Genomic DNA, 26,423 nt, shown 5'->3' on the forward strand with positions numbered 1-26,423 from the left:
CGATATGGTGTATTTGCTCATTTTTCTTGCAAATGAAATGGTATGATGACAACCTTGCAAGAAGTAAAATATAGTCGGATCTCATGGGAAGAGCTATGGTGTGTGCCAACTACATTATAAACTTTCTAATTGAACTACGATGGAACTTTTAAATTTGAGCATTTCAATTGGAAAGTTATTTCCCCGGAACGATTTGGGAAATCTAGATGTGTTAACGGTGAGATGTGTGAGCCGGTCTGGTGGTACAGTCGTCAACTCGTACAACTTTAACAACTTACCCCTTCATAGGTTCAAGGTTCCCATACGTAGGACTTGACTATCCTGCTATGGTAGTAACTAAATCACTGATAGCCAAGCCCCACTAGTGGTGGTGTACAGACAGGCCTTGACATCGACAACGGTTGTGTGGTAAAGAAGAAGAAGAAGATGTGGTTGTAATTGGCTATATAATACTATTTTGTCTGCTCGGGAATTTGCTATTGATTTGAAATTTGCACATTTATAAACCTCAATCTCAACATGATGAACATCAAACTGTTGATACAAAATTCGTAATAAAGTTAACACAACAATTTGGGAAAAGGAATTTTAAATGTGTTTAATTTGTTTAGGAGAAAAAAGTTTTTGAATCCGTGATAAGTATCAAAATATATGTAGTGATATCACAATACACTCATATGTACTGCAATTATTCACCAAGTCTCCTTATTTTCCTTATAATGCTCTTTTATTCAATGCAGGTAGATATTGTATACATCTTTAAAAAAATACTTTAAAAAAAAGCTAAATTTTGCAATGACGTTGATTAAAAATAAGAATGAATTAAAGTATATCATTTTGAATACGAACGCAAATAATTAAGCAATATATTAATTGATACTCTCTATGGCAAAAACTTTTCGGAATCGGCATAGGTTTCTGAATCAAAATTGGCTCCAGAATCGGGATCGACCTGGGAATTGCAATTTGTTCCGGTAACAGAATCAGAACTGCCTCCAGAATTGAAATTAGCTCCGTAATGAGAACCAGTTCTTGAATTCAAATCAGAAGTTTCAGAAACGAAATCAATCCGGTCCATCTCCATAATAATGGATCGTTTACAAGTAAATGTTGGTTCTTTGCGGGTATCAATACGTAGTATCATTGGACCCAAATGTCTCCAAGAGATGCCGAAACAGACTCCGATTTCGAAACCGATTGTGATTTTGGAGCCAATTCCGAGTCGGGAGCCGATTTCGATTCCGGAACCGGTTCCGTTTCCGGAGCCGATTATGATTACAGAGCGAATTCCGGAGCTTATTCCGATTGTGGAGCGGATCCGGAACTATTTCCTAAACCCATTCCGATTCTGGAGCCGATTCCGGTATCTATTTTGGAGCCGATTACGGACCTACTATCCGGAATCGATTCCAGAAAACTTCGGAGCTAGCCGGAATCGAATCCGACGAAAACTTCATTTTTCCCATCACTATTTTAAAACTAAATTTTAAAGCTACACCATATTGATCGAAACAATTGTTATTTTGCATTTATATTCTCGATTGTTGACCATTTATGGGTATCAATGAATAATTCGATAAAAAGGAAAAAAAATAGCAAAAACTGTATACATTACATTTTGTTGATCTGTTTGCAGAATTTCATGATTATAGGCCCAATCTGTTACAAGATATTAAGATTTACAGTCAGTAGTCCCTAGCTATCGTGTACGATAGCCATGGCTCTCAAAGTGTTTAAATAAATCATTTTCTTTCTGAGTTCTCGAGAGTAGTCATGGGAAATCTAACTCTAAACGAATATTTGAAAGGTATTGGAAAGGTTTCAGAACTTTTATTTTACGAATGTGGATGGATTTGTCTACCAAAGCTATCGCGTTGAATAACGAATGATTTGCTGAACTTATCAGTTATCCTACTAAAACAAAGCTGACCAGTCCAATAACCATCTATATTTAAAGTTAATCATAAGAAAAGACATAAGACGAATATAAACTTGTAACAAAATAATCTATTTTTATTTAACATTTCATCTACATTGCCCGATGGCAATAAAGAGCGAGCGCGAGAGTGTGCGTGAGTTGCAAAACGTGTTCGAAGTTGCTGCCGCTCCTGAACGATGAACATTTTATAAATGACTACACAACTAGAACGGAGGGAAACTACATGCTACTGTGCGAACTTCCTCTTAGTGATCGCACAGGACTCCGCTGGTCAGCGCCCCGGACGCATAGTGACCGGTGCCGGCTCCATAGTGCGCCGCTCCGTAGTGTCCCGCCGTCGCACCGTAGTGTGTAGCGCCGGCCGATCCCAGGCTGCCGTACAGATGACCCCCGTAATGGCCACCCACACTGCCGTAGTGTTGTCCCGTGCTGCCCGCGTACAGTCCAGCCGATCCGGCCGAGTACGCCTTGTACGCACCGGCACCGTACTGGCTGTGGTGCGAGTGGTGCGTCTGGTGCAGCCCATGATCGCTGACGGAAATGTGACCAGCGCTCGTAACGATCGGCGTGCTGACGATCGGTGCACTCACGATTGGCGTGCTCACGATCGGTGTACTAACGATCGGTGTACTAACGATCGGGGAGTACGCAACGACCGGCTTTGTCACGACGACGGGCGTCGGTACCTTCACCGGCACGGGATGCGGCACGGACACCGGGTAGGGCTGCGGGACGGGCACGGGGACGTGCTTCGTGATCGGGACCGGTACCGGGTGCGACACGACGATCGGCACCGGGACCGTTTTCTTCACGATCACCGGGTACGGGACGGGCTTGTGGATCGGTATCGGGACGGGGACGGTTTTCTTCACAAACACCGGGTACGGTTTCGGGATGGCGATCGGGATGTGCTCCTTGATCGTGGCCGTCACGATCGGTTTGCCGTAGTGCGCGTGGAACCCGTGGAAGGCGCCTCCCGCACCGCCATACCCACCGTATCCACCGCCATAGCTCGCACCGTACGATGCACCGTAACCGCCAAAGCCGCGGAACCGGGCCAGCGAACCACCGTAACCGCCACCGTACCCGTAGCTACCGTATCCACCGCCGTACCCATCGTACCCGAGGCCCGATCCATAGCCAACGCCAACGCCCGAACCGTAGCCCAGGCTGGCGCCCGAACCGTAGCCCAGGCTGGCGCCCGAACCGTAGCCCAAGCTGGCGCCCGATCCGTATCCAGCGCCGGCCGAAAATCCGACGCCTCCACCGTACCCATGGCCAAAGCCGAACGAAAGATGTCGCTTTGCCGTTCGCTTGCCATCGCCCTGCACGCTGCCGGTAACTTCGGAGGACGGTGCACCGGCACTAGGCTCGATCGATTGCTGCCCCGGTCGCTGGGCCACTTCTGCCGACTGTCCCAGCCCGCCCGTCTCCTCGCCGTCGATCGTACCGATGCAGCCGAGGGCGAACACTGCCAAAAATATCTAAAAAGTCGAAGAAAAACAAAAAAGCACACACACACGCTTGTACTGGCACTTGGTTTTCACGGCACACTTAGATGCAGGGGGTTTTCCGCTGATCTGATACTTTTAGCACACTTTCTGAACTTCTTGCAATGGACAGGTTAAGAATCACAAACAAGGCATGAATACAGTATGTTCTCGAGTTTCTCGGTTCTCGTCTTAAGAAGCGATACACAGCTTTGTTCATAAATCTGGTACAATTTGCTCCAATTTTTTTCTGAACAAATTGGATTTTGTACTAAAATTTGGAAATCACTTAATAGACCAAAATATTCCAATTTTCTACACGAATCGAATTGGAAAACATATTGAATTACCTAAAATTACTAAAATTCAATAGAAATTTCAATCGAAAATTCCCATTATTCCAATGTATTCGAGATATTCCATCGATATCTTCAGGGATCCTACGCATGTGCCATCAAAATGCGTCTACCGCGTAACTCAGGAACAGACTGCAATTCACTTAATGTCACTCAGAACTCAGAAAGTATGTCCAAACTGTATCAGATCACGTGAAAACCCCTCAGTAAGACACTTGCAACACTTTACCCTCAGGTAGCTCATTTCGACCATTGCTCCACGTTCGCACAATCTCACAAAAACCAAGCTAAACCGCTCTTATCACCGGCTCCGGACCAACTGATGGTTAACTGAAGGCGAAACGCTCGCTTTATACATTCCACGCCACGCCAGGATCTTCGCGGATCCCAGCCCAGACTAACCTGTCTGTCACCAAACCAATCCATCCATCCATCCATCCGCCCTGGACAGCGTGGACTTGCAAGACACCAAGGAAGGCTTGACGCGTTTTGACAGATTTGCATATAATTGCATCGATTTAATCGACCTCCCCCCGGAGTACATGCAAGAGCCGCCACCCGGAGAACCGGAGGGTGGCAACGGCGGACGGACTGTCTAGCAGATCGGCAGACAAACAGCTTCCTCCACGACTGCCGGCTAACGCTGCTGATCACTTGCACTTTCGTTCGCACTGTCCCTTTCCAACCAACCATCCCCGCCCAATGCGATCTCGGCCGGGCGATTAGTGTCTGTCTGGCCATGTACGCGCACTAGTTACCTACTGAAGAGCTGCAGCCAGTAGTTGTTGCATGGGGCAGCAACATCAAGTTGACTGATGGACTTGGGGATTCCTGGCAGACAGCCTGCGGGCTCTACCGCGCGTGCGTGCGTGTCTGCAGGGCGTGGATGTAATCCAGACTAGGCCAACCGGGGCCGTATGAGTCAATGCGCCCAGAGTGCTGCGTCAGATTGCATAAATTCCTTCCCTCCCTCCTCACCACAATGAATAGGAAGTGAAGCCAAATACACTTTACCTCTGATGGATTTTGTTTGAATTTAACTTTAAAGTGACAGTTTTGTTTTCCCTCAAACTACGCACCTAACCTCCTTATGCACCATTACGGTACATTATGGAACGCTAATTTGTTATGATTTCAATCATTATCCCCGTGCCAGCCATTGCGATTGCGTTGCGTAATGATAAGCGCGTGACATGATCGCAACGAACGAACGGTGATCGCTGATCAACACTTGTTGGCTTTGTTGGATGATCACACACACACACACGCACACACAGGGAGCCGTTGATCCAATTCCTTGATGTGTACCCAGCCCTATCGTAAGTGGCCTAAAATAAATTAATTCCTCCCGGTGGGGTACAATGCAAATTTTACGTTACGCGTGTCGGTTGGCTGGCACGCGTGCAGGTGATCGTTAGATGAAAGTTGTCATACAGCACCCAACGGCGGTGATGGAGCGAAAACCCCCGGGTGGAATGGTGTCGTCCGGAAAATGGACGTATGCGTATGGTGAACGGTTTAACACACGTTTGATTGGCCACATAGTCAAAGGCCTAGCGTATGGTGTTTTGGAGCATCGTGTCATGTCGATCGGAGATGCAGGGCGGGATCGATTTTTATCGCACAAGATCGATGATTATCTCACAGCTTTGAGTACACGTGTGGAGAGGTATGATCGTGGCGGGCTCAAGACGCTCTTATTGAATTGAGGAAAAGCACAATATTAAACAATTTTAATTTCTAATATCATAGGGCTGCATGGAACAATAATTTAATAATAAAATAGAATATAAAGGAACTCCAGCTCAAATTTCAGACCACTTCCTAGACTATAGCTGGCATCGCGAAAGAATTGGTTTGAAATTAACAGTCGTTAAAAATTAACCAGAGTCGTTAAAAATTGCTAGAATTTGGCATCGCGTACGCATTGAGTTCATTTGTTAATTTTAACGACTGGTCCTATGCCGCCGTTAAACAAACGACTGTCAAGAGCGTATGCGATACAAATTAACAGTCGTTTAATTATACTGCTCGAATTTTTTCCCCGTGTTTGCCTATATGCGTTATCGAGCAGTCGTTAACTGTTTTGACGATCGTTTATTTTAACAGGAATGAACAACAAATGAACTCGGTTAAACCAAAATGAACTTTAAGCGACTGTTAAAAAGAGTTCATTTATTCGCGATGCCGGCTTGTGTTACTTGGCGTAACGTCTCCTACGCGGATATTCTGGCGTATACAGGCTTTCGAGATGTAATCCTAATGCATTATCACGCAGCCTGATAGTCACAATCACGTGGGGACGGCTCCATTCTAGGGTTGAACCCATGACGGGCATGTTATAGAGTCGTTCGAGTTGACGACTTTACCACGAAACCGCCTACTACTAGACTACGTGAAATTAGTAGCACGTGTTAGCTCTTGACTGGAAAAGAAAAGCTTGAAGCTCCAATCGCCTTTGGTTTAGTGTGACAAACGTAACAGCAGTTATTTACAATGGAAACTTTTTAAAATGTTCTAATATTGCATGGAAAGAAGCAATGGGGGAGTTGTGATGGAACGGGGATGATAGGAAGCTCGCGCACCATTTCGACAAGATACGGAGTTACAGCTTTCTGGGATAATAAACACTAATGATGTGAAAAAAGAAGTTTTCATCGGAATCGATTCCGGCTAGCTCCGAAGTTTTGTGGAATCGATTCCGGATAATAGATCCGGAATTGAAGTCGACTCCGGAATCGGCATCGAGATCAGAATCTGGTTCGAAATCGGTGTTGGTTTGTGGCATCTCCATAAGAATAGCCGTTTGGGTCCAATGATGCTACGTATTGATACCCGCAAGGAATTCAAATTTACTTGTAAACGATCAATTCTTACGGAGTTTCCCGGACGGATTTCGCTTCTGAAACTTCTTATTACAATTCAAGAACTAATTCTCTTTCCGGAGCCAATTCCAATTCTAACGTCAACTCTGATTCTATTTCCGGAGCAAATAGCGATTCCTAGGGCGATTCTGATTCCGGAGCCGATTCTGATTCTGAAACAGCAATCGGAATCGATTCCTCCATCGGAATCGGCTCTGAAATAGATTTTCAAGACGAAGTTGGAATCGGGAAGCTCCAATTCCAAGCTCCCACCACTAGTACACAAGAGTCGTCCGGAGTTGTTTAGAGTCGACTGGAGTTGTCCCGAGTCGCTCGAATTCGGAGTCGTTCAGAGACGATCGGAGTCGGTTGGAGTCAATTGGAGATGTGCTTGTGAGCAGGCATTTCATATCGTTGTGTTTATGTATTCTGTTCTGTTTACTTTGCGCGTGCATTTCGAATGTTGACTCCGAACGAAATCAGATAATGCTGGGCGGACCTACCTTCCGGTGTTAGTTCCGAAACTATCGGAGTTAGATCGGAGTCGACTCCGGATGTTTGTCAACGTTACCTATCACCATTCTCAACCGCCCTCGATCTCGTCGAGTTGAAATTGCAATCGATAAGGTATTTATATCTTCACAATTAACGTAAAATAAATAAATAAATAAAAACAGAATGAATCTATATCGTATATCGTATATCTCGTCCCCAATGCTCTGCACCCGGTTGTACTCATCAACAGCTAAAAACTATCAGGCAAAGAATCAGCATTAAAATATTCATATCAATAATCATATCGCCGCCGTGTGGTGTCACCCTTGCATGATAAATAATTCAACAAAAACCGTACCTAACTGGTCCAATCAACACATATCAAAAGGATTTGAAGTGCAGTTTGCAAATGCAGAATAACGCGAGGACATTTCACAAGCGTCTTTTGAGCGGTGTGAAGCCATGGTTAAGTTTTTCCGCTGCTGCAAAGCAAGGTAAGTACTAGTGAACTACAAACTACTGTGCTTGTATCAAGTTTTACAAACAAAACCAAACTGCTTTACTATTTGCAGAGTGAGCCCTGAGCTCTTAAGCAAGAAGAATGAAAAGCCGGAAGCGTTTCTACCGTCGTTGCGTATGATTTTGTTCATTTTTCGAATGTTTTACGCGTGGCCGGATGAGCAAAGTTTGGCGCCAAATGCGCTCTGGTGGTACCGTGCAAAGGGTGTGCTGTTTCGTACGTTTTTCATATATCTTTCAGCAGCAGCACAGCTAGCTTACAACTTTACGGTCACTAGTCGTGAGGTGAGTAGATGTGTGCTAAAAATGGAAGTTATTTAAAATGAGTCATTTTGCTGCACAGGAACTGTTTGCTGGCATGTTTGTGCTGCTTACCCAGCTCGTACTGATACTGAAGATGGAGTTTTTCTACAAAAATGTGTCCAAAATTCAGCAGCTCATCCGAAGACTGCACGGCAAGCAGTATCGCCAGTCGGGAAATGCTGAGGAAGACATGTAAGTAGCTGTAGTGCTATTTTAAACGTGATTCATTACTATCATGCAATGCAATGACCTCCAATTCGCACGTTCCCAACTGACAGGCCGCTGGTGAGTGCGCGCAAGAAGTCAACCATATTCTGGACCTTGTACTTCATGTTCTCCGTTGGGCTGGCTACGGAGTGGTTAGTCATATCGCTGTCGCTCACCACTTTGATAGTGCCGGTGTGGCCCGTCGTAGATCATACCACACCGTACTGGGTATATTTAATGGTGATCTTACATCAGTATGTGGCAATTGCTCTTAACGCTTCGTTTAACATCTCATGGGACTCGCTCGTGGCAGCACTGTTAGCGCTCACTAACGCGCATCTTCATCGACTGCAAATACAGCTTATGAAGGTGATGTAGCTAGGTGGGAAAGAGGGTTGAGTTGATTTGGCAATAATATAGATGCTAATTTTTAGCTAGGACATCGGAACTATCTACATCCGCCGAAGGATGCTAAGAGGCGTATGATTGCGGTCTCTTCCTTGGATGATAATGCTCGGAGCGTTCAAATCAAATCAGATGCAGATGAAGTATACAACGAACTACTGCAATGCATTATCTTTCATCAGGAAGTCACTGGGTAGATAGATAGATAAGTAGAAAGGGATAAATTGCCCGGAAATCGGCCTTCAAACTGTCCGTTGCATTCTCGCCATTTCTTCGGCAGATTTCTTCGCGATGTCCTCGACCTGTTCAGTGGACCGCTGCTTGCACAACTGTACTGTTCCGTGTTTATCCTGTGCATTACCGAGTTTCGTTTGCTCACGGACGTGAACACAATGGCAGATACGGTGCAGGCGGTAATTTACCTGCTGTGCCTTGTCATACAAGTGGCACAATACTGTTACTTTGGCAATGAAATCAACTATATGGTAAGTATTTAGGTAAGAAAGAATGTAGAGCTCACTTCACTAGTGGGTACAGACAGGCCTTGACCGACAGCGGTTGTTGTGCCAAAGAAGAAGAAGAATGTAGATAGAATTTTATTTGCATTTACTACAATTTAAGGCCCAAAAGGTACACCGAGCGACCGCTTTTGTGAACTATCCCGATATGAACATCAAATGTAGAAAGCTTCTAATAGCTTTTCAGCAGATGTAAGCTTTCGAAAGCTTTAAGTATTAAAAACCTTCAAATTTTAACACTCTTTTGTACCAATTCCAGCACTGCTGTTGGAATAAAGTGTAGTGCAAAGTATGTTTTTACAATCCAACTAAGCATGGAGACATTTGTAACGGTAAGAATCAATGGTAAGGGGCAAGCGTATTAGAAGAAACGCGCTATTAATAATTCTCTTTTTGCACAGATACTCAAAACATCCTACTCGTATTTGGCAGTATTGAGATCGATGACGGATTAAGCTCGTTTCTATTCGGAAGTGCGATGACTGGATTCGAGATCACGTGCGTTGAACTTGAAGTTGTAGTGACTAGCGCCACCTAGCGCCAAACACAATCCAGCAGCCCTTGCCAAACTCACCGAGCGAACCCTGTAATAGTCCTTTTTAGTTATAGGTTATATTGGAACAGTAGTAGTGCGTTGCGAGGTCAGAAAGGATCGGATGTGCCGATCCTCGTGCACTTTCACGAGACCCACACGAGGAGCATGACACGCGGTAGTAAAATAAAATATAATTGTTGTGGGCAGCCGTGCCGACCCCTGGACTTGCCGTGGCAGTTGCGCTGCCACCGGTCAACGTCCAGGAGGACGACAGTGTGTCACGCACACTGTCGCACACACTAAGCAGCGCAAGGCTTAATGTGTGCCGAGCGCACGATTAGAGTGTGTTTGCGAGCCGATCGAGCAGGAGCCCTCGACAGGGGCGCTCGGTGCGGCTGGTGCACGGCTACCGCACTTGTGATTTTAAAGTGTTAATTGCTTGTTAATTGTGTTTTATTATTTATTTGGTATGTTGTGAAATAAATAGTAAAAGTTCAAACATAACAATAATATTGTTAAACCGAAAGTTACATCAAACGACCATTACATCTAGACCATCTAGACGCTTGTAGTAACGCAAAAGCTTGAAAAATCAGAGAGACCGTTGCGTTTGTTCAAAACAAATTCAACCGTATCGGTGAACTCGTTCGTTCCCAGAAAACTTTCGCCGCAACGCTCATTTTCGCTCATTTCATAGCCCTCTAGATCAATAATTTGAAACCCGTCCAAGTTTTGTACTGCCCAACCCACTGGTACAACCCTGTCTACTCATGAGCGACCGATGTTTTTCGACGAACGAGACGGTTTTCTAATTTTTGATCATAGAGAGCTACGAAATGAGTAAAAATGAGCGACGTGGCGAACGTTCCCAGGAACGAACGAGTTCGCCGATACGGCCGATTAATTTGAACTTTTTTGAAAATTCAATTCCGGCCTGCACTACAGGCCCTTGATGGTCGCATGGGGCCCGCGGGCCGTAGTATGGAGACCGCTGCTCTAGATCAGGGGTCTCCAAACTACGGCCCGCGGGCCGCATGCGGCCCTCAAGAGCTTATAATGCGGCCCACGATGACTTTGCCAGAGTTAAAATAAATATTACGTTATTTTGACTTTTACTAATAAAATTGTATTTTTTACTTTTCTTAGACAAAAATCAAACTTTAGTAACAAGAAGCTGTACAAGTATCGTAAGTATATTGTTATAAAAACGAGATTTAAACGTTCACTCATCAGTTAAAGGTAGCGTCATATGGCCCTAAACATAGTTATTTTTGAACCAATGCGGCCCGCGAGCTGAAAAGTTTGGAGGCCCCTGCTCTAGATTAAAAATTAGAAACCCGTTCAGGTTTTGTACTGCCCAACCTAGTGCTACAACCCTGTCCAGTTATGAGCGACGAATGTTTTTCGACGAACGAGTTCACCAGTACGTCCGAATATTTCGTTCTCATGCATCCAAAACTGAGTGAAACTACCAGAAAGAGAAACTTGTGAAAACATAGTTCAGCTAATTTATACATATTTTTTATCTTTTTACGTTTATTTTTTATTTTTAATAATTTTTAATAATGTTTCAAATTACATCATTTTTCAAAGTTAAACTAATTATAAAAAACCCAATGATAATTCAGTAATTTATAAAGTTCAGAATGATAGCTACATTCCATTGATTTATTTCTATTGCTTTAATCTGTTAAAAACCAATCGGCTTTTTAGTAAGGATTTTTTTTTTTTGCAATCAAGTTTCAAATTTTGAAACTAACAAATTAAATTTGTTTCAAATTACTTTATTATTACAAGAAGAGTTTTATCAAATATTATCGTTCCTCAGGCGGTCTTTTAACTTCTACACTATTCAAATCTTCCCTACGGGTAGATACATCTACGATGCATGGATCACTGACAACATCATGGTGTTCTGCACCAAGAAGTTGACGGATGATGTATGTTTGTATGGATGCGTACACTGCAATCTTGCGATCGGATGGTAGTCGGCGAAAAAGAGTTGCCAAGGACATACACATCTGTATGTCCTCGTTCTGCGTTCCGTTTATAAGCGATGCAACAGCTTCCATAATAGGTGAGCTGCTGGTGTCCGGAAACGCTGCTCGATTTGGCTAATGAGAAAGGAGAGAAAGTATAAAGAATAAATTACTTTAACTATTTCACAGTGTATACCCCTTTTATAAATTTCCTAAAATGTCCACTTACGTTATTACAGTTTCTTCGACGACGGAACCGACGACGTCTTCTAGTCGATCGTGGTTGGAATGAGGATTCCGATGACATGTTTTGATTTGTTGAAGTATCTCGCCGTGCATTTTCGCCGTGGACCCGCCGTGTCGTAGCATTCGCAGTGTTGTAATGCATTGCGTTCCTTCTTTCTCTGTTGTACTCCATCGTTTTCGCATTCCTCACTTCTTCACTGTACTGCTCCGGCAGACAGTTTGGGGTTTTACGCTGTTTTGCGGCCCGAAGCGTTTACCTTTTTGGATGAAAAAACATATTTGTACGACAGAGGTAGCATTTGTGAGGCAATGTCTCCGTCATCCACTAGTGCCCTAGCCTTTGATGTATCTTTTCCGGTTGCGCAGGAATATTTGCGCATATGTAGCCTCCGTTTCCGTTTCCGTAGGAATTAGGTGGGATTTGGCCCCATGTGGAAGTAACTGCTATTGAGATACCCTGTAAATGGGAGTTGCAGTGAGATAAGCATAGTCTGTAGCAAAGATTATTTGCTCAGAATAAGAACTGCTTGATTTTAAGGACATCAGAAAGAATTTATTCTCTTAGTCTTGAATTAATTCCCAAAGAATTTATAGATTTGATGTATCAATAATAATCAAAAAAAAAATGTTTTTTTTTATGATAACCAATAACGTAGACGAAGTCAAAAACAGGGTGGAGCAGGTTTTTTTCGTTTAACATTCCAAGTGAGTTCGGCCGATTTCGGACAACTGCTATCGATTCCGATACCAACCCCTAAAGCTGACAACTAGACCGATTCCGATTCCTAGACGACTCCGATATCGATTCCGATACCAACCCCTAAAGCTGACAACTAGACCGATTCCGATTCCTAGACGACTCCGACACCGAACGGCTATGAGCGGTTCCGGCGGTATTGCGTTCGGTGTTGCACTTTCGGAGTCGATTACAGATGTTTGTCAAATTTTCTCAATAATCATCACGGTATTCACTTTCGACCCCGAGGTCTCAAAACAGATTCAAAAATTATTCCCATCCTAGACCTGTTTCCGTAGCCATACTGAATTTATCAAGGTGAATCACGGTGCTTCCATGTCTAATATAATCTGTTCTGGTCCTGATACTTGTCCCGGAATTATTTCAATCGATCCAATGCACTTTCAATAAATAACGCAGTGTTGAAATTAATACCTTAGCAGTTCCGACAAAGGTACCAATCGCAAAACCAGGTCCTGGCACCGGTCACTAACCGAAACAAATGTGATACAATGAAATGTGTGGAAGCGTCAGTCGTCCGCGATCTGTTTCGATGCGCGTCCTGCTTTGAACTAGCTTTATGAGGTATTCTGATGTAGTGATGGTCGATCGTCCCAGCTCCTTGTTCCGTGATGTGATCCCATCCGAATTGATCTATTTCGATCTTCTTTGCACCGCTAACCTTTCCCAATTGACATTTTCGAGTTCTAAAATCGGGGTTTTGAGCTATTTCCCTTAAACTGGCACCTTAAACATCCCTTAAACAGCAACCAGTTCAAGGAACTTTTAGAACAAGCCCTTTAAAATCGACTGTGAGGTGTATTTTTCAATGCTTTCTTCTCTATCGTTTGAGTAATAACGTTTCCAATGCTTATTACTGCCCAAAAAAAAACCAAGATACGGAAAACGCCACCTATTTCATGTACTAAAAATCCAGTTGCATCGAACAAAGCCAAAACACTGTCAGGTTTGGTGAGTTAAACCATACGGCCACAGAAGCGGCCACTTCAATGATGTTTAAGTAGGTTTTTATACACGGGTAATTCATTTGCTAAACATGTTTCACCCCAAAATGTGTTTAACTATGCAAAGGAAGCGATTAAACGTGTGAGTTTAATTTCGTTTGTTGTAAAACATATTTTTGTGTGTTTGTTTACTTGCAAATGGACTCATCCATTTCGCTGGTCAGTGCACAGTTTTTAGATTTATAATATTGACGAAGTTATGCTGTGATGTAAGTGAATGAGTTAAAGTGTTCGATGTGTAAAAATCCTGTTAAGCATTTTGACCCTAGCCCGCCCTTGATCCATCTTTTACTCGTCAACATGTTTGGAAAAGGTGGTTCAAGCGTGGGAAAGGTCAATACATCTTATTAGAAATTACAGCCTTAATTGTTCTAAAATTTGGTGGGTTGACGACTGAATCGACCACCACTAGCCCACGTGGGTTTGAAGAGAGTGTACAGTGGGTTAAGGCCGATTTGGTTATTGTTGAGTTAAGCTTAATAAAAGGAATAAATCCAACAAACGCAGTGGTTCCGTTCTGGCTGACGGTCTAAGCTCAACTACAAAGTTCATTTATTGTCTGATCAAGATATTTACATGGTACAAAACAAGGTAACAAAATAAAGAAAGGTGTGAACACAAAGGTTAGTATAAACTGTAAGGTGTTCACACTGCTGTCAGATTAGGCGTCGGTGCAAACTCCAACACTCCTCCTCACCGACGACTCCATCGTACAACTACTCGATATTGAGCAGTTTACAAAAGAACTCGTGCTTTTGCGGTCCCAACGGTTTGGTCATGATGTCGGCTATCATTACCTCGGTTGGACAATATTCCAGGGTGATCTCGTTCCTTTCGCACAACTCCTGCACGAAACGTTCTTTCGTGTCGATGTGTTTGGATCTGCGATGAGTTCTTTCTGTCTTCACGAATGCCAAACACCCTTGGTTGTCTTCTTTGATGACTGTAGGATTTGATGTGCTTTCTCCAAAATCTCGAAGCAGCTTTCGCAACCAAATCGTCTCCTGGCATGCTTGTGACAATGCCACGTACTCGGCCTCCATAGATGATAGGGTGACACACGTTTGTCTACGGCTGGCCCAAGATATAGCTCCTCCGCAGTACATGAACACGAATCCCGACGTTGAGCGCCGGCTCTCGGTGTCTCCAGCCCAATCAGAGTCAGAGTATTCACACAGCCCTTCATTTTCAGCACCACCAAGTCGCAGATAATTCTCTTTAGTTCCTTTCAAGAAACGCAGTACTCGTTTAGCTGCATTCCAATCAGTTTGGGTCGGTGCGGCAAATTTTCTCCCGAGGATGGCTGTAGCGGCTGCGATGTCTGGTCTAGCTGTCACAGCAAGATACAATAAACCTCCTACCAGACTGCGGTATACTGTTACATTTTCAAGCAGTTCCGATTCATCACACTGTTGTTTCAAATAGCCCTGATCCATAGGCGATTTCGAACATTTCGCATCTTTCATTCCATGGGCTTCCAATAATTTTTCGATAAATAGCTTCAATCTCAGCTTATAGCATCCTCCATCTCGCTGCACTTCCATGCCTAGAAAATGCTTTATTTCACCCAAACAAGTTATCTCAAATTCTCGACTGAGATCTTTATGAATCAGTAAGGCTTCTTCTTCTGTTGATGTGGCTATGAGCATATCGTCTACGTACACAAGCAAGAAGATCGAATTATTATTTGTAGACTTTACATACATGCATTGATCTGCCGAAGAAGCTTTGAATGCTAGTTTGGCTAACACGTCGCTTAATTTTCGATACCAACAACGAGCAGATTGGTGTAATCCATAAATGCTCCGTTTAAGCCGACAAACTAGCTCCTCCTGCCCATTTACTGCGAAACCAGGTGGTTGACGCATGTAAATTTCTTCGCTTAGTGTTCCATTCAAGTATGCCGTTTTCACGTCCAGATGGCGTACTGTCATTTTTCGTTTACAAGCAACAGTGAGAAAAGTTCGAAATGTCGAGTGATTTGTCACTGGAGCATACACGTCACTATAATCAATGCCAAATCGTTGCGTATAACCTTGTGCTACAACGCGAGCTTTGTACTTAACTATTTCATCGTGCTCATTTCTTTTGATTTTAAATACCCATCTTGAACCAATGGCTTTACGTCCCTTAGGAAGGGGTACCAATTCCCATGTTCCAATCTTATGATGTGATTGCATTTCGGACGCCATGGCTTCACGCCACTCTGTTTCTTTCATGGCCTCTTCTACATTTAAAGGTTCTTCACGAGCACACGAAGCTACGCCAGCTGCGTACTCTAAAACATAATCTTCAAGGTACGGAGGCGGTCTTGTTACTCTTTCTGGGCGAGCATTTTCATCTGTTTCTGTGTTTTGGATCTCCTCCTCTCCTGATGCCCCTTCGCTTGTCTGTGCGATTACCGTTTCGTCATTGTCATCGCTTGCATTCTTTTGAGAACGTGGAACTAATGAAACTTCTACAAAACTGTTTCTATTTTCATGTTCGATGAACCGGGCGTCTCGACTTATTGTTATGTCGTCAGTTTCAGGATTCACAAATCTATAAGCTTTATGCTCTGAGGAGTATCCAACCAATTTCAGCTTTATAGCTCTATCGTCTAACTTATTTCGTTTTACTTTCGGCAAGTGAACATAAGCGTCACTACCAAAAATGCGTATGTGTCTTAAGTCCGGCTTACGATTCCACCATAGCTCATACGGTGTTTTGTTAACGGATCTAGACGGTAAGCGGTTCTGCATGTATGTTGCCGTTAACATTGCCTCACCCCAAAAACGTTTATCCATACCCGAATCGATCAGCATACAAGTAGCCATCTCGGTGATCGATCGATTCTTTCGTTCTGCTACGCCGTTGGATTGAGGGGAATAGGGTGTTGTGAATTGAGGCTTGATTCCATTATCAACGTAAAATTTTCGCAACCTTGTGTTGTCGAATTCTCCTCCACCATCAGAACGAATAAAACGAGGTTTTCTGCCGAAAATATTTCCTACCCACTCTACGTATTCGATTATTTTCTCCGTGGCATCTGATTTCTTCTGCAGTAAACAAGTTACGGTAAATCTGCTAAAATCATCGACTATATGCATTACATACCTGTTGCCACTCGGTGTTAGTGTTTCCATCGGACCACATACGTCTGTGTGCACGATGTCCAATACCTTCGTCGACTTCCGGTCGGTCACAGCTGGGAAGGGGGCTCGGGTAGATTTCCCCTGAAGGCAGCACTCGCACACCAGTTTCACTCCGCAATCGATGATCTTCATCCCGGTGCCTAGCTGCTCCTTGTTGATTCTCTCGATGGCTGCCCAATCGCGGTGTCCCAGACGCCGGTGCCACTGATGCTGACAATTCTGATGTTGTTCGCTGGCTGCTCTCATGGACGACTCCGCCAATTGTAGATAGTACTGACCATTGTACCGTACGCCAGTTGCCACGATGGTTCCATGCATGTCGATAATTTTGCACCCTTCGCAGTCGAATATCGCACTCATATTTTTCTTCGCCAGGCGATCTACTGAGATCAGATTTGCTTCTAATCCGGGCACATATTTCAAGTCACTGAAGGTAATGTGCCGCTTCTCCTGATTACCATCAATCACAGAAATAACCGCTTTTCCTTCTCCGAGAACCCTTGTCTTTTCACCATTTGCGAGCGTTATAAAACCTCCAGCAAATTCGTTCAATTCGGTGAAAATGGCTTTGTCGTTGCACATATGAGCACTGGCACCGCTGTCGATAATCCAAGCGTTGCTGCACCCACCGTTAACAACAAAAGCTGTTCCAGGAACATCGCTCAATACGGTCTTCGCGTTGCCATTGTTCTTACTTTGGTTTTGTCTCTTTTTGCAATTTGCCATGAGATGGCCGGGCTTCTTACAAAAATGACAAAGACGGGGAGGACGGTGTCGATTATTTTCTGCTGAGCTATGTGCTTTGTCGCTCCTATTGTTTGAGCCACACTCACGTTCGATCCTGCGCTGGTTTTCATCCGCTATTTTCGATCGCACCAATTCCACAGAAATGTCGTCATCCGACAAACAATCGAGTGCTGTCACTAACGTATCATACGATGCGGGAAGGCTACGAAAAATCATGCATATTTTCGTGTCGGTGTCGAGAGCCATCCCAGCTGCACTCAAGCGATCGAATAATTCGTCGATTTTAAATAAATGCTGTTCAACATCACCATGCTCTGCCAGGTTCAACGCGCAAAGTTTCTTCAGTAGTGAAACTTTTACCGATCGCGTATTTTTCTCGTGATGTTTCTTGAGAGCATTGAAAACATCATGTGCCGTTTCCTTGTTTTTCACTAATGGGAGCTGATTGTCTTCCAGCGATAAGATGATAGTTGCCTTAGCGTGCCTATTGTCGGACATCCAATCATCATCTGCTATGTTCTTAGCCTCCGGTTGCTTCTCCACAACCTCCCAAAGATCATCACGCTGTAGCAAGTTTTCTATACGCACTTTCCAAGTGCTCCAATTTGTTGCGTTTAGTTTCGGGAACGACATCTTGTTGTCCACCATTTTGTATTCGGTACTGCTCGTAGCTGCTTAGCACTGTGGATTTCTATTCGGAAGCGCGACCGAATTCACTCGTAATTTTCACACACGTACTCGACTCTGACTGGTCAAGATATTATGCAGCAGAAATTACGCAATTAGCCTCTAACTGGGCCCATAACCTGTTGAGTTAAGCTTAATAAAAGGAATAAATCCAACAAACGCAGTGGTTCCGTTCTGGCTGACGGTCTAAGCTCAACTACAAAGTTCATTTATTGTCTGATCAAGATATTTACATGGTACAAAACAAGGTAACAAAATAAAGAAAGGTGTGAACACAAAGGTTAGTATAAACTGTAAGGTGTTCACACTGCTGTCAGATTAGGCGTCGGTGCAAACTCCAACAGTTATTTGGGTTGATTCTCTTGAGAACGAATGGGGTAGGAAAGATAAAACGAGAACGAGATGTGATACGCCGCTTCCCAAGTGCCACAAATCCACTAAACGACCACTAAACGGCTGCTAAACAACTCAAGCACTCTACCTAAACGGAATATAGAAAGACTTCGTTTAGCAGACGGCAAACGACTCATGCATTCTAAAAATAGCAAAAAAGCTGGTTGCGCCATCTGTTGGTGGAATACCCAACCAGTGGAGCTTCCTCGCTTGGAGGAGAGCTTTCACACTCCCTCTGTATTGTTGTATGATTTCGCATTGAAGTTATGCATCGCTAGAACTAGAACGGCGATACGATTGTTTAAATACTAAACTCCAATGGAAACCACCAGCACTGAAGCAAGTGAGATTTGAGTAATGGTCGTTGGGGTTGATACCCACGTATCTGAGCACACGACCATTCATATAGATTTTTGCTCGGAAAGTCAGAAGGCTATATAAGTCATGATAAGATGAAACTTGTCGAAACACATTGCAAGAAAACGATAGCAATATAATAATCAGTTTTAATACGCCATCTATTGATCAAACCAATAAAGCTGTGGAGCTTTATTTTTTTTTTCTATGGGTATTCAATTTTCCATTCGTTTAGGCCCGTGGCAACGCTCATCGGATGCGAGTTTATCGGACGAGATTTATATGGGATTTGACAGATAACGTCGGACGTACGATTTCGTCGTCCGACGTTATCTGTCAAATCCCATATAAAAATTTGACAGGCCGTCCGATAAAATCACATGCGAAAAAGCGTTGCCACCGCCCTTAAGCTTAATCTGTGGCGCTTGGGTTATTGCAATGAAATAAAAGAGTGATAACAGTCGCACGAGAAATTGTCGCTCTCATCGCTCTCTTGCCTTGCCCTACGTGCTCACTCGATAAACTGTGACGTCAGGCCAGCGGTGAAAGTGTTAAGCACATATCAAAATCTCGCTACAATTCTCTTTTGGTGTAAACGTACCTTCATGCAACAACATCTCATTCGCTGCCTGGGTCGCTGCACCAGCTGTCAACCAAAGGTCTGTTGACGTTTTACTGCAGTGAAAAATAAAAGAAAAAAATCTATCGCTTGATTCATCATATTCTTGGGTGTGTGTGATCGTTTCCCGATTGTTTATCTCATGTAACTACCTCCGAAATAAGTGTTTCAGCAAGAAAAAGTGTTTTTAATGTTATGTATTTTCAGCAGCAGACGTCACAATGGCCAAAAACACATCCAGCTCGGCGTTCCGAAAGATCGACGTTGACCAGTACAACGAGGACAACTTTAAGGAGGATGACGCGGATCAGGCCTCCAGCGGTATGATTGTGCCGGATGAGGCCGAAATCAACTCGCTGCTGAATTCATATCCTTTTCCAAAGCATAATCTTTCTGATTTCTGACTACAATTTCAAATGCCTGAGATGATCTCTTTTTTCCTTAACACAACATTTCGCTTTCCTCTTCTGCACGGGCCGGAATATTGATGCACTTAAAACCGTCCTCCAGAATGCACCGCTGATGTGCAAAAACCAGCAGGTGAAGGACAATGCGCTGAGCCTCACGTTGCGTGTGCTGCTGTCGATTAAATCGTCCCAGATCGATGCCGCCATCGAGTCGCTGGACGATCCGGAACTGTGCGACGTGCTGATGAAGTACATCTACCGCGGGTTCGAAATTCCCTCGGAAGGTTCGAGCGGACACCTGCTGACCTGGCACGAGAAAGTGTTCGCCAAGGGAGGAGTAGGAAGCATCGTCCGGGTGCTGTCGGATAGTGCACGCGCATAAGTCGGTTTCATTTTCTCTACGAGGAATTGGAAATCAGCAATCGTACCAGAGAGAGAGAACAAAGTCATTTTTCATCTTTTTGAAAGTTATTTCTTCCTTTTAGATAGCACTGCACAGTTTTAGCATTTTGTTTGTGAAAGTATTTCTTTTTGCCGTACAGTTTTTCCTCGATCGTACATCCGACAGCCGCATAAAGGAGAGATAGGCGCGGCGGTTGTGATTGTGGTTTATTTTGAATTTGTTAAATAAATAGGCGATATATTGAAAACAGGAGAACAAAGATTGTGAAATTAGGGGGAAAATGATGCATTAAAGATGACACAAACTTAAGAACCGATTAAATGTAATCTAAAGGGAAAATTAGATGTCCCATTTGCCAGCATGGGATCGAGCATCTTTTCTTTCTTAATTCAATTTCATTTAAATCATTCACTACTAGCGGAGATTGAGGAAGAAAAAACGAATGTTGAATATCATGTTTTATATTATTCGGTTCATGTTTTTAGGGCTTGCCTTCACAGGGGGACACAGTGTCACGCGCGATTTTTACTGTCTTTTGGTGTCTTCCACTAATAACTTTCCTACAGCATCTATTTAAACAGCAGAAATGAAATGCACAGTCACAATTAAAAGGCCAAACAGCTATAGCACCCAGACCCTCTGGTTTCCTGCGGTACTAAACAGCACGAGACGGAGACAAAAGATTAACCATACAAAAATGCCGTTCTTCTTCGTTCTACTATTTCACCGTCACTACACATTGAGCTAACTAGAATTTTGCAAAACCGTACTGACCACCCCCTTTCCCCGGTATGGTGCGAACAAAAGCGATGAGATTTTCGCAAAATTAACACACAAAACCCACGATTGGAGCGTATTGTATTGCGACCAAGAAGGGGAGCATAATTTAGTGACACATAATTTAGAACTCCAGGATGTTCTGCTGTGTCTAAGGTTCAGATTTTCGAAATCAAGAGAGCGAAATGTTCCGTGCTTACCAAACCGGAAGAATGGAAATGGTCCTAATGACCCTTTCTTAGCTGGAGATGACTGGGGGAATGGAATCGTTTTTTTTTTTTGTATCTGTACACCCTTCCAAATTTGACCCTAGGTAGCATCTGGATGATGTGTTTGGACTAGTAAAAGCATTTCCGCCATACGTTCGCAGATTTGCAGCACATTTTGCGCCGCGTTCGCTTTCCATTCTTCTATGCTGCAATGTAATCGGAAGGCGGATAGATTGGTAGTGTAATATCGAGTGCAGTTTGACAATAGAGAGGGAAAAGGGAGATGGGAAAACAGCACGATAAAGGAAACACGATATTTTTTAAAGGTAGTGTCACCCCTTCGCTACGTTATCTAAACGCTTTGGAGGGCGTGCGCGCGCGCGCGTTTGTCTACAGAATTATGCTCGAAAAATCAAACGGCGTGTTTTATAACATTAAAGATTACGCATACGCGCTGCTTGCTGCTCCTTTGCCCCGTTTATGACACTGTGTACTTGCGTACTCTCTTGTGTCCTTCCATTGCGTGTCATATAATTTAGCAAAGTACAATATTTATAGAATTTAACATTTTTCACGAATGCGTCACGCGACGAATACACTTTCTCTCTTTTATCTTTGTCTCCTCAAACGGGGTTTTACGGGAAAAGAAGTTACCTATTCCTCCGCCATTTGTATGGCGCGCGCGCGTGTGCAGTGTGTATGATTTCTAATTTAATCAAAAATGTTCATCGCATCGTAAGATGCTTAACTACAAACGAAGGTGCAGCGCGTGTGTCCAAGCACAAACACTTTAAGCTATGCACACACACACATTAATCCTCTTTCTCTTCCACCGAGCGCACACAATGTGGCTTTCAACACACATTACAGTTTAACGGTATCACTCTCTATTTGTTGTTTTTTATACCAGCACCGGAAACGCGCATCAAAACGGCCACTTCCGCGTGGTGTGGCGTTGTTTGGTGTATTTGGTGTGCGAGAATAAATAGCATTACTAGAGAACGGCGAGCGCGACCGCGAGACTGCTTACCACATGTGCGTTTCCCGGATCTCGCTAATGATGTGGTTGGCGCGGGTCAGTGCCTACAAAAAACAAGAACGCGGTTAAAAACAACAGTCGTTCCAACGCCGTGTAAGGAATGTTGGCCTTTTTACCTTCAACATGTCGCTTGCCTCCTTGCGCCGGATCGAGATGTGATCGGACTCGTTCAGCAGCTCGTTCGCCGAGTCGGACTTGTACAGATGCGTGACCAGCTCCGACTGCAGGTTGTCCTTGACGAAGTTGACTAAGAAATGCATGATGGCCTTCGGTACGGAGTCTTGGATCGATTTCCGCACGATGTAGAAGTACGATTTGATCAAGCGTTCTGGAAAAGGGGGAGGTTGAGAGGGAGGCATAAAAAACAACAAAGCACGTTAATGCACGGCAATTAAAGAAATATGCTTTCTAATCTCGTCATAACAACGAGATCAAACCACACTACTACGCTCGCTATCCAAGCAACCCGCTGGACCGTGTTAAAGTGAAACAAGCTTTAAGCCACACACTGTGCACATACAAACTAGTGATGGGAAAAATGGCTTCGGCTCCGGAATTGGTTCCGGAATCGGGTCCGGATTTGGTTCCGGAATCGATACCGGAATCGGAATTGGCTTCCAGATCGATAACGTCCTCGGAACGGAGTCGGTTTCGGCATCTCCATAAGAATAGACGTTTGGGTACAATGATGCTACGTGTTGATAGTAGCAAAGAATCAAAATTTACATGTAAACGATCCATTCTCTTGGAGATTCTCGGACTGATTTCGGTTATGAAACTTCTTATTTCAATTCAAGAACTGATTCCCATTCCGGAGCTAATTCCATTTCTGGAGTCAATCCTGATTCCGTTACCAGAGCAAATTGCGATTTCCAGGTCGATTCCCATTCCGGACACGATTCCGGAGTCAACTCCGGAATTGAAGCCAACTGCGGAATCGGCTCCGAAATCAACTCCGGAATTGAAGCCAACTGCGGAATCGGCTCCGAAATCATCTCCAGAATCGGCTTCAGAATCGACTCCGGAATCGTCTCCGAAATCGGCTCCGAAATCGACTCCGGAATCGATTCCAGCATCGGAATCAGCTCCGGAATCGTCTCCGTAATCGACTACGGAATCGTCTTTGGAATCGACTCCGGAATCGACTTCGGAATCGGCTCCGAAATTGGCACCGGAGTGAACTAGAAAAACTCAGACTCAGAAATCGGCTTCGGAATCGGCTCCGGAATCGCCTCCGGAATCGACTCCAGTCGGCGGTAGAATCGGCTTTAGAAACGGCTCCGGAATCGACCCTAGAATCGACTCCAGAATCAACTCCGGAATTGATTCCAAACACGGAATCGAAATCGCGTAGTTCCGATTCCGAGCTCCCACCTCTAATATAAACATGTTTTCTGCTGTTAAAACCGTGAGCACACACCGTGATAAAACAGAAAATGTAAAACATCGTCCCTATCTTCGCCCCGCACTTACCGATGACGTCACAATCCTTCTGCTCCTTATCGGTCAGCTTGCGCGACGAATGGTTCATCGGCACGTCGGGCAGCAGGTTGACCGGCTTGGTCGGGCTCAGCACACCGTGCGTCGGCGTATTGCTCGCCGTACTGTTGCCACTTTCGCTGCCCGGCGCCCCAATCATGGCCTCCATGTTCGGTGGCAAAATGCTGCCCAACCAACCGCCCGGTTGCTCGGACACGTGATTTTGCTGCTGCTGCTGCTGTTGCTGCTGCTGCTGTTGCTGTGCATCGTGATTTAAGTTCAACATGCCCGTCTTATCCACCAGCGCCAGCTGCCGGTTCGATCCCGGCCGCCGGCTCGGCGGATTGCCCGTCTGGTGGATGGCCCACTGGTCCTGCGAGTCGGTCTTGATCAGGCTCGGCACCAGCGCCGCATCCTTGTGAAAGTCCGGATGCTTCGTGTTGATGTACGCCAGCTCGATCTGCACCAGGTTCTCCACCATGCAGTTGGTGGTGGGCAGCCGGCGGCGCAGCAGCTGCGTCACCACGTCCACAATCTTCTCGTGCAGCTTCGGGAAGCGCAGCATCTCCTGCTGCACCTCCGTGCCGCAGTGCTGGATGATCCGCTGCATCTCCTCGTGGATCAGCTCCACGCAGCGCAGGGACGGATCCTCCAGGCGGCGAATCTGTCGCTTCACCAGCAGCTCGAAGCTTACCTCCGGCACGAACAGGGCCGGCCGCGGCCCGGTCGCATTCCGGATCGCTGTCAGTATGTCCATCTTGGTCAGCCCCGTCAGCGGGTGGATCGAGTCGAGCGTTTTGCCGAACGTTTCGTGGAAAATGTAGCAAATCCGCGCACCGCCGCACAGCTCCGTCGTCTCGATGTTGCGCGACGTGCCCTCGATCGTGGAGCAGTAGGCGGACGCAAACTTGGTAATGATCTGCAGCAGGCACTGGCTCTTGTCCGTCACGTCCTCGCCGTACGAGTTCAGCAGGGACTGGAACTGGGACGCCATCACGTTGACGCGCGTCTTCAGATCCGGCAGACAGTCGCGGATGTGGTGCATCAGCAGCCGGTTGAGCGTTTTGGCCAGGTACGGGGTGCCGTTGCGCGTCGCCAGCGTCGGGTACTTGCGCTGCAGGTAAGCGGCCTCATCCCGCAGCTGATCGTCGATCGTCTTCTTGTCCATGATGTCCTGCTGGGAGCGATTCATCACGCCAATGATGCCCAGCTTCACCGGGATGACCCGCCCGCACAGGATGTCGATCGCGTCCGTGCCAGCGTCCATCAGGTCGAGCTTGGTCAGCACCGCCAGCGTGCGGCGTCCGTCCGGATCAACGTCCTTCGCCATCTTGAGCGCTTCGCTCGTCGCCATGTCGGTGTTGGCCGCCGTCACCGCCAGTATGATCGAGTTCGGGTTCTCGATGTACTTCAGCACCAGATCCTTGATCTGTGCCTCGATGTCTTCCGGCTGGTCGCCGACCGGCACCTTCGTAATGCCCGGCAGGTCGACCAGCGTCAGGTTGACTACCTTCGTCGAGTAAATCTTCAGATTGATCGGCTCCGGACAGATGCCCTTGTTGGCGCCCGCCATCCGGTCCGTCTCATTCTCAATCTCCGACCGGATCTCGTCAAAGTCGGTAAACACCTTGTTTTTGATGTGCAGAAAACGGCCCCACTCCTCCACCGCCACCGTACCATGCTCGGCCGATCGGTGCTCGCGGTCGTCCAGGGGCGTGTAGACGAGCTGCAGGACGAGCGGACGGCGCGTCACGATGCCGGTACCACGCGGCAGAAACGTTCGCCCGACCAAACTCTCTATGACCGAACTTTTGCCCGAGCTCTGTGTTGAGGGCAGAAAAAGGGGGAATGGGAGAGAGAGAGACATAAAAATGGAAAAGAGAGAGAAAAAATGATGACGGTCAGTGTTTGCTTTGACTCGGTCGGAATTATTCATCGACCAAAATAATAGACGAGTGAGCGTAGCAAGCGGTGAAAATGGTTTCCAAATTTTGCTCGTTACATAATTTCTCCAATCAGTTGTTCAATATGCAACCAAAAAAACATGCCCGTGATAATGCATAAACATGTCCTTCAGTCCTCGCCAGTTGGAAACCAAAGGCAGCGCTCCAACCCCACATTACGCCCCTAAAAAAACCCCTTACCTGACTGCCGAGGACGACAATCTGTGGCAGCTGGATGGCATCCGAGCCGACGGTGTTGAACACATCCTGCAGCTTGTTGACCACCGGAATGAGGGCTTCCATCGCTATTTCCCCGCTGGTACGGTCGCGGTTTGTTTGCTGTTACCCTTTCGCTGTTGCCCTGAAACGCACACACGCACGCACGCACACGCTCCCCGTCCGTCTGTTTCACACACCTCGCTCACTGTGCGGAAGCGTTTGTACCGTTCGCGACCGTACGACCGTTTTTGCAGCCGATGGTGGATGGTGAAGCAAAAGGTGCAAAGTTTTTATCACACACCTCCGTCGTTGTGCGTTCGCGTCGAGCTGAAAATTGGCGATATGTCTATGGCTCACGCTCCCCCCTCCTTTTTTCCTTTTCTACCGTTGCTT

The 26,423-nt window shown here is 45.4% G+C and overlaps 4 protein-coding genes and 1 long non-coding RNA gene across 6 annotated transcripts; 2 read left to right on the forward strand and 3 right to left on the reverse strand.

Moving 5' to 3' along the window:
* Positions 1–1,987: 1,987 nt before the first annotated feature.
* LOC133393097 (colicin-E6-like) lies at positions 1,988–4,124 on the reverse strand. Its single transcript, XM_061656552.1, has 2 exons — positions 4,015–4,124; positions 1,988–3,423 (listed from the first exon to the last, which is right to left on the reverse strand). Exons 1-2 carry the CDS (start codon positions 4,036–4,038, stop codon positions 2,185–2,187), a joined length of 1,263 nt encoding a protein of 420 aa, XP_061512536.1. The 5' UTR covers positions 4,039–4,124; the 3' UTR covers positions 1,988–2,184.
* Positions 4,125–7,606: 3,482 nt separating this feature from the next.
* Positions 7,607–9,634, forward strand: LOC1279861 (odorant receptor Or1-like). The gene is made up of 9 exons (XM_061662977.1): positions 7,607–7,638; positions 7,717–7,948; positions 8,007–8,158; positions 8,245–8,542; positions 8,608–8,771; positions 8,859–9,063; positions 9,200–9,288; positions 9,356–9,441; positions 9,498–9,634. The coding sequence occupies exons 1-9, from the start codon at positions 7,607–7,609 to the stop codon at positions 9,632–9,634; spliced, it is 1,395 nt and encodes a 464-aa protein (XP_061518961.1).
* A 1,515-nt stretch (positions 9,635–11,149) lies between these two features.
* On the reverse strand, positions 11,150–12,249 carry LOC133393331 (uncharacterized). Its single transcript, XR_009766101.1, has 2 exons — positions 11,840–12,249; positions 11,150–11,745 (listed from the first exon to the last, which is right to left on the reverse strand). It is a non-coding gene; the product is annotated as an uncharacterized LOC133393331 (long non-coding RNA).
* Positions 12,250–19,581: 7,332 nt separating this feature from the next.
* Positions 19,582–20,623, forward strand: LOC1279862 (actin-related protein 2/3 complex subunit 5-C). 2 transcript variants are annotated; one of them, XM_061656114.1, is made up of 3 exons: positions 19,582–19,698; positions 19,762–19,920; positions 20,027–20,623. In XM_061656114.1, the coding sequence occupies exons 2-3, from the start codon at positions 19,776–19,778 to the stop codon at positions 20,341–20,343; spliced, it is 462 nt and encodes a 153-aa protein (XP_061512098.1). In that variant the 5' UTR covers positions 19,582–19,698; positions 19,762–19,775; the 3' UTR covers positions 20,344–20,623. The 2 variants fall into 2 exon arrangements, with proteins under 2 accessions (XP_061512098.1, XP_061512099.1); XM_061656115.1 differs by having other exon boundaries at positions 19,589–19,698; positions 19,765–19,920.
* Positions 20,624–20,809: 186 nt separating this feature from the next.
* Positions 20,810–26,423, reverse strand: LOC1279863 (dynamin-1-like protein). The gene is made up of 4 exons (XM_061656113.1): positions 26,013–26,423; positions 23,863–25,690; positions 22,506–22,717; positions 20,810–22,433 (listed from the first exon to the last, which is right to left on the reverse strand). Exons 1-4 carry the CDS (start codon positions 26,112–26,114, stop codon positions 22,377–22,379), a joined length of 2,199 nt encoding a protein of 732 aa, XP_061512097.1. The 5' UTR covers positions 26,115–26,423; the 3' UTR covers positions 20,810–22,376.

The sequence above is a fragment of the Anopheles gambiae genome, chromosome 3 (assembly GCF_943734735.2).
Source record: "Anopheles gambiae chromosome 3, idAnoGambNW_F1_1, whole genome shotgun sequence".
In the NCBI taxonomy this organism is placed as follows: domain Eukaryota; kingdom Metazoa; phylum Arthropoda; class Insecta; order Diptera; family Culicidae; genus Anopheles; species Anopheles gambiae.